This window comes from Balearica regulorum, chromosome 2 (genome assembly GCF_011004875.1).
Source record: "Balearica regulorum gibbericeps isolate bBalReg1 chromosome 2, bBalReg1.pri, whole genome shotgun sequence".
Classification (NCBI taxonomy): Eukaryota; Metazoa; Chordata; class Aves; order Gruiformes; family Gruidae; genus Balearica; species Balearica regulorum.
The window spans coordinates 56837354-56851045 of NC_046185.1; the positions used below are offsets into that span (position 1 = coordinate 56837354).

Here is a 13692-nt window from a genome sequence, read left to right on the forward strand (position 1 = left end):
CTTTGGGCAGCCTGGTCAAGTGGAGGGTGTCCCTGCCCATGCCAGGTGGGTTGGAACTAGATGATCTTTGAGGTCCCTTCCAACCCAAACCATTCTATGATTCTCCAATTCTCTTAATTTTGTATAAACGTATACTGAACTGGAATTCGCATTCTGTGGAAGACAAGTATATGTACATTGTCAAATAATTTATCTTTACAGTTCACTCTGAGTCCTCATCCTCTGGTAGACCAAGTTGCACGTGTACCCACATACACATATTTTAAATATAATTTGTGTGGTCCTGTACTTTCATCTGGAGTAAGGCAGCTAACTGTCTCTAAAAGGAGACTAGGGGACTAACATGATGCCTTCCCCGCCCCCCTCCCCAACTATCATAATATGTGCTACAATTCTTTAACTTTGCATTCACTTAATCAAAAAATGTGTTTATTCCAAAGAAAAATCCTGTGGCATTTGGGATTATTTTTTTTTGTCTGTCTTACAGGATCTGTTTGTTCATACTTGTATATGAAACGTCTTTTAGCTATAGCAAGTACAGAAATAATCATGTCAGCTATGTCAGACTCTGAAAAACTTTAAGATCTTTTCTCTCAGTATCTCTTGCCACAGTGTATATCTTCTCTGTTTTCAACTCTGCCTTTGCATTTTAACTTTCAGTGTCGGCTCAGTGAGAGGCAAATCTAAAGTGGATAGCATGCTTGTTGCAGTGATCAGCTGAAGAATCACAGTTTTGTGCTTTATTGTTTCTTTCGAACAGTAATGCTGCAGCCTTTCGACTATGACCCAAATGAGAAGAGTAAGCACAAGTTTATGGTACAAACAACCTATGCACCGCCAAATATTTCAGATATGGAGGCAGTGGTAAGTAAAAATAGGGTAAAATGACTGTTGGGGGTTTTTTTTGTAAAAACTCAGGCTTAAGTGTAAATGAATAGTGTTTTTGCAGTTTATTTTTGGAGAAGAATTGGGTTTTCTCTGAACAAGTATAACTTCCATATGTGATTCGGGGGTTTTAAGGTTAAATACAAGCTCAGTTCTTAGAACTCGCCTAGTGAACTGGTTGAATGGAAATAGTAGTGAATCTAAAATCAGTTCAGTGTTAAAATATGGGCATATTGTACCTTATACACAGCTAATCTGAAGGGGATAAACATTGTATTTGAAGGAATTGAGTATGTTTAAACAACAAGCCTAAAGCTGTATGAAATGGGTGCATTTGGTCTGAAAAGTGTTTAAATGAAAGGTTGAATGGGATTATAATGAATTAAAACATTTGGAAGACTTAAGATATGTCTTATTGCAAGATACCAAGTGGCTAAACACAGCACAAATTATAGATTTATCTTCTGTTTTAATAGAACATGTAGTAGATTGAGTTCTTAGGCAGGATTGGTCTTATGAAAGATCCAGAAAGAAGATGCTTAGGTTTGTGCTTGTTAGTTCAGAAGTAAGGACGCTTGTTTCTGATGTTACAAGGTGGTAGCAATGGGAAGGAAACATTTGGTTGTCAGAACATGCCCTTGAGGGTGTATGTAGACTCCCATAAGCATGTGTATTAAGGTGGAGGGGAATGATGCACAGGCTTCTGTCTATAGAGACTCTTGCAAGGAATGCCTGAGTTTACACAGGTATGTTCAACGTTCACTCAAGGCAGACAGAGGAGGAGAGGGGAAACAAAGGATAAAGATGAGGTTTTATAAATCACTGTAATTCACTAGACCTTTGCAGGTTTAGGCTCTGTCCCCTTATATGAAGGCAAAGACTACTGTGACATCACTCTTCACTGGAAAAAGTGGAAAACCTTTTAGATTTTGTTAAGCTTTTGAGACATGTAGCTAGAAAGTTAACATCTCTCTTCCTCATTGGTCTGGTTTACTTTTTCTTAATATGGTCTGATGGCTCTTGGTTATGTGTGGTAAGTGAAGCGTAACTATTTGGTGAGGATATAAAAATCCACTTTAGAAATACTTTTCAAATAACTGCTTTCTCAGTGTGTTCAAGTATAGAATACTGAGAAGCAGATCTTGCAGAAAATTGGTAATTGTAGTTGTAAGTTACTATACAACTAATGCCACTGGATAAAAAAAAAAGGGGGGGGGGAGTGGGAAGGGTGTTATGAAAAGCCTGGGTATTCTAGTCTGTAAGACCTGCAGTTCTAGGGTAACTTCAGAGGACCTATTGTTGGAAAAATTGCCACAGACTTCAGATCAGTCTCTGAGCCTAAAGATTTAAGCCAACTACATGAAGTGTATCCTTTGAAAGTTAATTGTCAGTTGAGCAGAGAGATTCCAGCATATTTCACTGTTACTTAAATATATTGACAACCATTAGAATTTGACATGTTTTTTTATAAACAGCTTTGAAAAATTCTCTAGGCCCAAATTGTAATGTACTATGCAGTAAAAGGAGGAAGTGGTTAAAAATCTGAAATACAAAGAACTAAAGAAATTTATGCTGGAACTAAATAAAGAGTCACTAAAAGATGTTTTTCAACCTTTTGTTTAAAATTGGTGCTTCCAAGATGGGACATAAGGAGTACATTTACCAAGGAGTGAAAGAGCTAGAACTTGGTTCTTAAACTGACTCGGATGGTACTTGTTCCTCATTGTGTGTTAAAGGAACTGCTGTATTGTCCCCTCCCTATCCCCTGCAAACCTCTGGATCTATCCTTGCGTTCAATTTACTCATTTCTGTTTCCAGACTTAACTAACCATTTCTATGCTTTTTTGCGTAGTCAAAGTGAACAAAAAAAACATTGTTCAGAAACAAGTCTGAAAATTGCCGCTAGGGTAGGGGAGGCAAGTACTAAGAGCAACATTATGAACTGTTGAGATGTTTGTATGAGTCTGGCATGCTAACTATATTAATTGTTGTCTTAGTGGAAAGAAGCAAAACCTGATGAGTTAATGGACTCCAAATTAAGATGCGTGTTTGAAATGCCTAATGAAAATGATAAACTGGTAAGTATGAAAAGAGTAAGAAACTGTCATACACTGGCTGTTAGGATCTCACAGAAATTTGTTTTGAATTTCTTTTAAAACCTATTTGACTTGTTGATTAAATGGAATGTACGAAATTGTACTAAATTAGACAGGAGGAGAATTCAGTATATAACTTTTCAAGGATTCATAGAACAGCCCAGGTTGAAAGGGACCTTGAAATACCATCTGGTCCAACCTTTCATCAGAAAGGGAGCACCCTGTCCAACTGCATCTTAAAAACCTCCAGCAATGGAGACTAGTGCCCAAAATTATTATCATTTCATTATTTTTATTATTGATCTGCTTTAGCATTTTATTGCTGTCAGATTAAAAAAAAGAAAAAGAAGTACTGTGTACAGTGAAAAGTGAATTGCATCGTTTGCTTTTTGAAGTATTAAATGCTTTTCAATTTTAAAACCTTTGTTTCTAATTCAGCTGAATTAGAAAAGGAAGTACTGATTAGAAATTAATGCATGCTTTGGGAATCCAAAATGCATTTTTAAAGGTAGTGGTAAAGACAGAGAATCGGACAAAATAAAAATCCTATTACCTCTTTCATGCTCTTGATTTCAGACAAAGTCTATTCCAATTGTGTAGGAGATGACAGTTTCATTGTATACAGACTGAAGATGTCTGTTTTGTATAGCTTGATATTTGGAAAAATAGGTAACTCAGTTCCCTAAAAGTTTTGCAGAATATGACTAAATTTTTATGCATTAACTTTTTTTTTTCTTTTTCACCCTCATACTTGAAATTTCTGATTATGGAATCTTAATACTGTATATTCTGGGTTGTGATTTTGGGGATTTTTTTTTTTTCGGGGGTGCTGTTTTTAGCATTATGAATTAGAGTACTGAAGTAGGATTTCTGTAAACAACCTTATTCACTTTATGGCCTTGACTTTTCTTTTTAGTACTGTCCATTTTTTTGCAGTAGTATATAAGGCATGTTGGGGGAAAGTAGCGTGAATCTATGCATGTAAAAAAATCTCATATAAGTGCAAAATAATTGTGCCATACTTCAACTTAGTTTGTGACACAACCTGTTTTCTTTTTACTTTGTTTTGTTTCTTAACTATTGCAGAATTACTTCCTTCCTTTTATTTTTTTAGGCTGTTTGATGTATTTTATGCCATCTTTTGCATGCCTGCTGGGTCAGTGTTAAGCAGCTAAAGTATTAATTTTTGTCGCAGTAGCATGTAGTACCAAAATTAAACAGTGCAATCTCTTCTTGTTTTTTAATATTTGAGCTAATCAGAATTGAAGTGATAACAGAAGTCTTTGGTCAGATTACTGTAAATAGGAATTTCATTGAACTATATTAGTAGCTGGATTGTTTCAGTTTTAAACTGTGGATGATTTTTCTCTAGGTAAGTAAAATTCTCAAGTAATTCTTAATATTTGTAGAATGATATAGATGCAAGCAAGCCCGCCCCAGTACTGAATACGTCTAAACAGGATGGACCGATGCCAAAACCACATAGTGTTTCACTTAATGATACTGAAACAAGGAAGCTAGTGGAGGAGTGCAAAAGGCTTCAAGCAGAGATTATGAAGCTGACAGAGGAAAATCGGCACCTGAGAGTGAGTTCTGCTTATGTGTTTTTATTGAAGTGGCTTCACTCTTCTTGATTGAAAGGTCTGGTTTGTAATTAGGCCAATAGATGTGTATTCCAGAAAGTAGATACGACTGTTAAAATGTCAAGAGTGATTTGTAATGTGATTTTACTGTTCTGTTTCTACTGTATATTTTGAATGTCTCAGTGATTGAGATTTTGTGATTGTCATGGATGAGATATTGAAGCTACATAATTTTCTTCTTAAATGAAATGGTCCTATTTAAGGTAGTCTTAGTTACTTCAAATCCAAATCAGAGATACCAAATTAGTAGCTTTTAATAAAAATGCATTATTATTCATTAAGAATGAGTAAACGAGATCCAAAGGGGTAACATACTGTATCACAAATGGTTAGTGAAAAAGAACAATTGTTTGGCCAGAGGAGGTAAGCAAACGCTACTTTCCAGTACCTTTATGTAAAGGTGCTATTTCAGTAACCTGTAACTAGTCAATATGTGACTTTATGTGACTTTTCTATATATTTGCTTTTGGGTATCTGACAATTTCATTGGCCATGGTAGCATTGTAAAGAACCAGGAAATAATGATGTCTCCACACCTGTAATTCTGATGACATTGGAACATTTGGAGAAACACTACACAAAGCAGACATTTCTCCTTAACAATAAGAAATTACTGCTATTTCATTCTGCCACATAGTAAGTAAAAGCAGAATTCTTCATTGTGCTTAGCAAGAAGTTCAGAATCTTTCTTAACCAGAGCATGGAGAGATGCTAGTGGATTACCTGTCTTTATTTGGAATATTAGTAATTTTTTTTTAAATTGTATTTAAATGTTCACCAGTAAATTGGCCTTTAAGTCCAGTTTTTACAATTATAAAGAAGATGTGTTTATAATTTTTTTTCCATCTGTGTTTTCTTTCCCCCCCTCAGGATGAAGGCTTGAGGCTCAGAAAGGTAGCGCACTCGGATAAATCTGGATCACCCACAGCTTTGGCCCTCAGAGATAATGGCTCTAATTCTCTTCCTTCACTTCTTGTTGTAATTGCAGCCATTTTCATTGGATTCTTTCTAGGGAAGTTCATCTTGTAGAAAGGATGAGTGAGAGAAGCATGCAAAATGCAGCTTCCTTTTTTGGGTTTTTTTTGGTTGTTTTTTTTTTTTTTCTTGGCCAGAAAAAAGATTTGTTTACCTACCACTTCATTGGTAGTATGGCCCAAGTGGCCATTTTTGTGTACAGCATCATAACAGGCTTTGCCTTGAATGATCTCGCACGGTTAGAAAACACAATCTGAAAAGACAAACTGTTCGGCTACTGGACAAAATTGTATATTAAATCATCAATAGCAGGTGTCAGTTGCACAGTCAGTCCTTTATGAAAATTCATAAATAAAGAATTGTTCTTTCTTTCTGTGGTTTTAATAAGAATTCAAAAATTGTTCAGTCTTGTAAATGTTATTTTAATAATCCTTTAAAATTTTATCTGTTGCTGTTACCTCTTGAAAAATGATTTATTAGATTGCTAATCCCACTCATTCAGGAATATGACAAGAGGTATTCTGGGGGAAATGGTGCCTCTTACTGTGTAAATTTTCTCCTTACCTTACTTTGCTAATATCATGGCAGAATTTCTTTCTTATCCCTTGTGAGGCATTGTTGACAGTTCTTCATCCTTACAATCCTGTCCTATAATATTTAACATTACAAAAGAAATAAAATTGTTAACAGATTTTTCTGCTGGGTAGCCTGTTTGTATGTGTCGTACTTTAGAAGGGATTCCTAACAAGTTCATTGTTCATGGTAATTTGCTACTTGTAACAAATGGCTATTTTGAAGTTTATTTGCTTAAGTCTCTGGCTTAGACTGTTGTAATTGAAACTTGGGGGCAGGAGGGGGGGAGGTTTCAATTTGTTTAAAAAAAAAAAAACTGTTTTCTGGCTGCTTTCAGCTACAGAGAGGATGGTTCTCGAACTTGTTTTGGGACAGAATGATTTGGATATACAGCAGGTACAAATACCAGACATGAATGTTTTCAATATATTAACAATTTGCTTGGATTGTGCAGGAGTGTAATAATCAACCTTCTGTTCTATCTTTGGATCTTCTGGGTGTCTTCCAGGAGTCAACATTATTCTTTGATTTCATAAGGGTACTTAATTCACATATACTAACCTACTCAGTTTGTAATTCTCTTTTAGCAGATACTCAAAAATGCAAATTGAATGATTCAGACACCCACAGTGAATTCTATGATGCAGAAGAGTTGATATTTGCTGAGCGAGCCTCAGTTGCTCACCTTTTGAAAATTAAAGTAATTTTTATGCAACTCTTGGGCAGATCTACCTGTGTTAACTATGTATAGCTAAGTTTTAAAGAACGCATTATTTGAGGGTCTGAAATGCTTCCCTGCACTTAATCTTATGTCTTGCCTCATCTGTCATAAAAACAAACAGTAGTATGGGAACAAAATATTATCTGTACTTCTGACTAAGCATAATCCAATACAGGGAATTACTTATAAACTGAAAAATTGCAGAAGGCATATACTCCTGTAAGCAAAATTGTGTATGCTCTTGGACAGCTTGACTTGATGTGGTGCAGCTAAGTGTGTTAGACCTTGGTACATGCACACGTTATGTACCTGAGAAAAATGTTCTGGAGAAGTTGTATGTTATCTTGGTTGCCTTTGATTTTTAGTGTTTTTTTAAAAAAAAGAAAACTATAATTACATCATGTTTTGTCATTGCTCTCTGTGATAAACTTTTTTATAAAATCTTGCATATGTGCAAGGAAGATGATGAAGAAAATGCAAATACTGCTTATCTTTTCACTTAAGCATGCAAGCACAGATGTTTCCGATTCCTTGTTCCAGTGTCTGCATTCAAGTCTCCTTCCATCCCAGTGACTGGAAAAACTATGTTAAGGTCTTGATTATTTTGGTTCTGCTGTTTCAGAATGGTGTAATTCTCCTGATTTTTTTCTTTTTTTTTTTTTCCTTTTTTCTCTCTAACAGAACATTGCCGCATCAAACTTTCATAGCCTGTTCCAAACCGATTAAGTGGAAAATAACGAAAGCAATAGTGTGCAGGATGTAGTTTGCTTCAGACAGAGCAGTCATTCCTGCATTGAAGGGGAGAAAAAAAAAATCCTCTGGAAGATCCTAAGATGTTTACAGCATACTGTACAGAGGTTTTCAAGGGTAGCTAGCACTTTCAAGACTTGAGAGCAGAAAAAGAAGTCCTTGCTTAATGCAGCTGACTCAGGTTTTGATGCCTGGCAGCAGAAATAAGGTAAAAATAACAAGAAAATCAGATTGAAATATCTTTTTTTCATAAATAACAAACAGGTAGTGATAAAACTTGGTCATGGTTTAAGTAATGTCTTCAAAGTGAAAGTGTGCAGCGGTCTCGTAACCAGTGTACTTAGTAATGGTATAAGGAGACTCTCTTGGTTTCCTGTAATCCCTTCATAGCTGTATATAAAATGTAATGCTAAAACTATTTTGCTCTCAGGAGTCACTTTGGATGAGATCAACTGTATTCAGTGAATTATGTAATATGGATTAAATTGTTTGTCTTTGTTCCTGAAATGGTTAGAACTTCTTGCTTTGTCTGCCTGCTTACTTGTGTATGTAAGCATGGGGAAATACAGTCTCTCCACTGCTCCTACTGATACAAGATGACAACAATGCCCATAAAGTCGTGTGAGGCTAAATGCGTAACTGTAGTTAAATATGTATTACAGATTGCCCTTCTGATTTCTCAAAAGGGCAAGATGGAACAAGTAAACAGTATCAAAGTAGTATTTTAAAGTCTTTATGAATATAGCACTTTAAAAAAAGAGTAGTATGATGGTTTGGGGGAGGGGGGAAAAGCCTGTTTAAATAGAAGATACAGCTTCTGTAGTAATTCTGGGCACCAAATTTAACCCACTTAAAAAGTATATGAAGTTCATTTAAGAAAAAGTTATTTATATCAATACACAAGTTATTCGTGCATTTCTATGCATTCTCTAAAAGCTGTTGACAAACACGATTGCCCCAGCTTGCATGTTTCTGCTGCTAGGATTGAAGCCAACTTACATATAAGAAGCAACAAAACACTAGCTTGAAACTTTGTTATCCGCTTGGGAGGAGGGAGGGTGGAGGTGGAAGGTGACATTTTGCCAAAGGGGAGAAGACAAAGTCAATAAGCAAAACTTACCTTTCAGGCCTTCTTCAAAGATATTAAAAGTTGAAGTATTAATAAACCATTAAAAATGTAGTAGTGTCCTTTTTATTTGGGACCTTCTCCCTGACTATGTACCTTCTGTAGACTGCTGATACTGAATAGGTGTATCTAGTCTGCCTCGCAGGCTGTGTAACTGCCATGCTTCTAGGTACAGCTGGTAAATAGCATGGAGCTGCCTTGGGTGAAGAATCAGTGCTGAAGAGCAGGTGCCTGAATCCAGGCAATTCTGAGGATGCTGATGGCTTGTCAGATTTATAATAGTTGTCGTGACAAAGAATTTTCCTTTTTGGAGTCCCTAGGTATTTATCCTTGAACTGACATGCCAGGGCAAACGCTTGCTTCGGTCTGGCAAAAAGCTGGAATGAGAAGCTACACAGGTACAGAGCAACCCTAATAAACATTTACTCTAACAGTGAAATGCCCTGGTCTTCATGTTTGCAGGTGGGATTGAAATTACATAGCTTGTCTTTTCAGCCACATTACTGTAACTGTTTATTGCTTTGCTTTCTATGCTGGTTCCTGCCAAATGGCTTTGCAGGATGTGTCCTGCAAGGCAAATCCATCTGTAGCACTGACCACTGCTGCCAGGGGTGCTCTGTCTTTGCTGATCTTGAGCTTCCGTGGCAGCTTCAGTCTGGTGGCACACTTTAGTGTTGGACAAGAGGGGAGGCTAAATCATAGAATCATAACAATAAATAGAGGAGTCAGTTTTCACAAGGGTTTGAACTCCTTTAGGAAAAATTGCAACTAATGATGATTAAATGAGACCGATTTCTTTATTTCCTGTCTGACCTTCTTTTCCAGGGGCACTCAGTACTGTAACCAGGTATATCGAAGATGATCTGCTGTGTTTTTTCTTTTTGAATGCAGGTTGCATATGCTTAAGAAACATTCCTGATTCTGACAGGGCTGCGTAAGCAGAGGGTAGCGATGGTGTTGTCACCTTTATTTTTTGCCCTCTAGGTCACAAATAGCTATGTAGAAATGAAGTCTTGTGCAAAAGCAAAACAATTCTGATATTTTTATCTGGTGTTCTCATTACTGCTAGATGGTAAGGTCAGTACCTCTTTTGCTGGGAGAAGGGTATATGTGTTTGCATGGTGAACTGGATCTAGGAACTGATTTGGATGAAGTATAATTTGTAGGGCGTGAAAGATGCAGTTTTAACTACGCTGTGGTATAAGCATCTCCCGCCATGTTACAGTGCCATTTTATTTAAAGCTTGGTACCAGTTTATGTAATGTTGATAATACTGCCAGCAAAGTATTGAATCTCTGTTTACACAGTAGCTACTTCTTTTGCTGGCAGTGGTGGAATGCTGCTCTTGCCCCTCCATCGTCTTCTTTACAAAAGATTTAAATGGAGTTATGGTATCCAGGCACAGAGGCGTGAAACAGCTGTTATTATAGCTAAGCAGTCTGAGCTCAGACACTTGAAATAAATGAAAAATTAATTTAAAGGTGACTGAAGTAGTTGTTCTTACCTTTTAAACTTGTGTATAAAAGCAACAAAATGTTTTGAGTTTGATTTTTCTTTTTTTTTAAGTTAGTCTGCTTATCATCCAAGTTCTGCCAAAAAAAAATAAATTAAAAAATTGCTGTAGTCTCGGAATAATTGCTTCAGGATGTTGTTGAAAGTTTATCTTTCTACTAATACTGGTGCAGGTTCACATGCATAGCTGAGTTCAGAGAGGTTGTCACTGGTGATCAATGCCTAGGCTGTTCTCAGGATGGGTAGTAATTAAAGAGCAATCTTTGCGAGTGTCTCAGTCTGCCTTGTGAGGATGGATTATCCTGGCTTTGGAGATGGGGAAACTGAGGCACAAGTGTTGGGACAAATGATTGGGAAGGGATGGTTTAGGCACAGCTCTGTTCTCTAGCACACACTCCATCCTGTTTCTCATCAAGCCTTCCTTGAGCCTCTTCCAAGTCTTTTTTTGTTGTTGGATTTCCGAAATGCTGCCTCATGTTCTTTGGGAATCTTTCATAGGCTTTCAAAGCACCTTCCTGAAGACAGCTGTTGTGTTGTCTGTTCCTGAAGCCCAGTGTTAAGCAGGCAGAAAACATGGCTGTTAGGTGTTTAATGGTGGATTGTGCTCACTGGGATGATAATGTCTGACCTCTGCTAGACTAGACAGTGGGGGGAGGGGAAGGAAAAAAAGCCAAACATTTGGGCATGTTGAGTTTGTAGTCTTAGAACATAAAAGTGTGTCTGCGTAGCAAAAAAAAATAATTGTGTGGAGCCAGTGGTGTTTGTACTTTTCAAGTAAAAGTAAACGAACAGTCCTAAATCTGTACAACTAATATGTTAGTGTTGGTACATGTTGTTATATACTGTTCTGCCCATGGGAATGGCAAAATATTTTTCCATTGCTGCTTTAATAGTCTAAATACAGATGATACAGACAGCTATGCTCTGATTTTTGGAGGCACTTCTTAGAAGAGCCAAACACTTTTAAAACCTAGACATGTTTGACTCCTGCAGGCAAAGGTGCTCCAACAATAGTAGACTCTTAGAGGTTAAATCCAGGGATGTGTTTTCACTCAAAATTAGTAAATGCTTTGCTGTTATTACTGCTTTTCAGACTACAGTACACCTCCGCACTGGTATGAGGGCTGCTTTGAGGAATATTAATGAGAATCTAGTGATTATCTTAATTATAAAGATGGTGCTCTGATTCTTAATGATTGAGAGGCATTGCTTTAAATCATTATGTAGGACAGTCTAGTTCACAGAGCTGTTTTGGAAAGGCTTAGAAGGAAAGTACAGAAAACAAAACTTGAACCCTCGGTCAAATAGAGCCAGCCCTCCAGAGCTGCAGTTGGAGGTATTAGAGGGTGCAGCTTTGATAACGAAGCGAGTCGTTCATAGTGGGAGCTCATGCAGTAGCTAATATTCCTGATTGCCTGAGTCACCTCAGGTTAGTTTAAAGTTTTGAAATTATAAATATGAGACACCTTCCCCACATCTCAGGAGTGGCTGGCATCAGGTGAAGAAAAAGGGAGTATGGTAGGAAAAGACGGTCACAAGAAGAGCAAGGTGGACTGCTTCAGAAGTGGCTTTGTTGGTGGCTGTGTCTTCCCAGGACAGCTGGGCTGTTGGAAAGGTCTGTACATGCTGCCTTCTCCCCAGACATATGCTGGAGACAGCTGTGGCCTTCTCCAGGTATGGGACTTTCTGTCCAACCTCAGGGTGTAAAGCCTCAAACTCATGGTGACTGATCTTGTAAACAGGAGAATGCCACGAGAAGGATTTTCATTGTATTCATGCCCGGGATTGTCTAACCTCAGATTTCCAATGCAGCCTTCAACTTCACGGCACTGCTTTCAGACTACACTTTCTTGCGTAATACCTTGAAATACTTTAGCCCTTGGGCCTTTCATTTCATGTCCCAGCTTTAAGAAAATCAGAACAGATTGCTTTCCTGATTAGGTGAAATTATCTCTTCATCCTGCCTCCGCAGGAACCAGATTACAATGGCAAAGGAAGGTCAGCATATTTGTGGAAAAAGTTAACTTAAAGAGACAAGGTTTATATGATTGCAGCATCTTTGTGCTGCTCCTCCCTGTGTGAATTTGAAATCTAATTCAAGCCACATTTGATAGAGGAGTTGATGTTTCACAGATACCAACTACCTCCAATTACAGGAAAATTAGAGCTGAGATGAAAGACATTTAAATTGGTGCTCCCATCAAGGGCAAGCCTGCACAGTAAGCCAAAGATACCTGTCCTGCGTGCTGCTGTCCGACCAGTTAGTGTTGGTGTGCTTGCCAAGCTGTCAGCATGGGCACCCATCAAACACCCTGGCGCTTGTCAGCAATGTGGGTGAGAGACAAGTGTATTATATGGGAGCAGGTTAGCAGGTACGGTGGGGGAAAAACTCGAGCTGTCACTGGTGTAAGCTCATGGCAGGTGTGTGGGGTGAGACAGGAGTGTGATTTACCTGGGGACAGGAAGGAGGTGATGCAAGAAAATGCTAAAAGTTGGAAGAAAGTATAACCCTGCATGTATGCATCCTCACTGCTCTGCTTAGGCACTTCAGAAATACTAATGATTTAATGATTGCAAATGGATCAGAGAAGAAATCCGATCTGCAGAGGAGGTGTAACTGACCTCAAAGCTTCTCTTAGACCAGTAATTTAAAAAAATAAGCTAATTGTTGTTTTATGAGTCCACTTCTAGAGCTATGTAGAAATTGCATTTGTGGAACTAGAGGTGTAGAAATGAAGCTGCTAATTAAAAGTAACTATTTTCAGCAAGGAAACCAGCAGTGTATGGACAGGGGCCTCCTGATCTCTGGCTACTGCTCTGAGAGTGCAACAGGGAAAGCGCAGCGCATGACCCAAGTCCTCCGGCGCTCTGGCTCGTTAGGTGAGCCACACAAGTGTTAATTCCCCTGTGGGCAGGTGTAATAATAGGGTTATGCAAAACTGTGAGGTGCGCCTGTCTGTGTACACTCATATTTACGTCTGATCTGCAAACGGAAGTCTTTCTGGGGTGCCTGCATGCAAACTGGTGGTTACAGTGGACTGGATTACTGTAGGACTTTATGTTGTGTATCATGTTTGTAGCAGCTTCAGTTGCCTCTACTAATCCATATTCCTCATTTAACTGTTCCTAATTTTTGAGCTACTTTAAAATTGCTCATTATCAAAGTGACTGGGTGCAGAAACACTTCCTTCATTCTTGCCAAATGGGAGCTGCCTTGTCCAAAACCCTTTCCCAAAAGCTCTCTGAGCCTCTGCAAGTATTAGAGACCTTCAAAGTGAAACAGGAGGCTTAAGCAGGAGGATTCTGTCACAAGGTGAATTTCCAACATCCAGAAGCGTTTGTTAGTGCTTTCATGAAGTGCAAAGATCTCAGCTGTGAATGCAAAAGCATTTTTAGATTTAAAGAAAATAA

The 13692-nt window shown here is 38.0% G+C and overlaps 1 protein-coding gene and 1 long non-coding RNA gene across 2 annotated transcripts in view; one reads left to right on the forward strand and one right to left on the reverse strand.

The window, feature by feature from the left end:
• The window catches only part of VAPA (VAMP associated protein A), a 36333-nt gene extending 30042 nt beyond the window's left edge, over positions 1–6291 (forward strand). The window contains exons 3-6 of the mRNA XM_075744470.1: positions 761–864; positions 2883–2963; positions 4391–4567; positions 5495–6291. Of these exons, the coding sequence (XP_075600585.1) occupies positions 761–864; positions 2883–2963; positions 4391–4567; positions 5495–5653 (521 nt within the window). The 3' untranslated portion in view covers positions 5654–6291. The remainder of the gene's footprint in view (positions 1–760; positions 865–2882; positions 2964–4390; positions 4568–5494) is intronic.
• The window catches only part of LOC142600403 (uncharacterized), a 179363-nt gene that overhangs the window by 84386 nt on the left and 81285 nt on the right, over positions 1–13692 (reverse strand). The window lies entirely within an intron of this gene.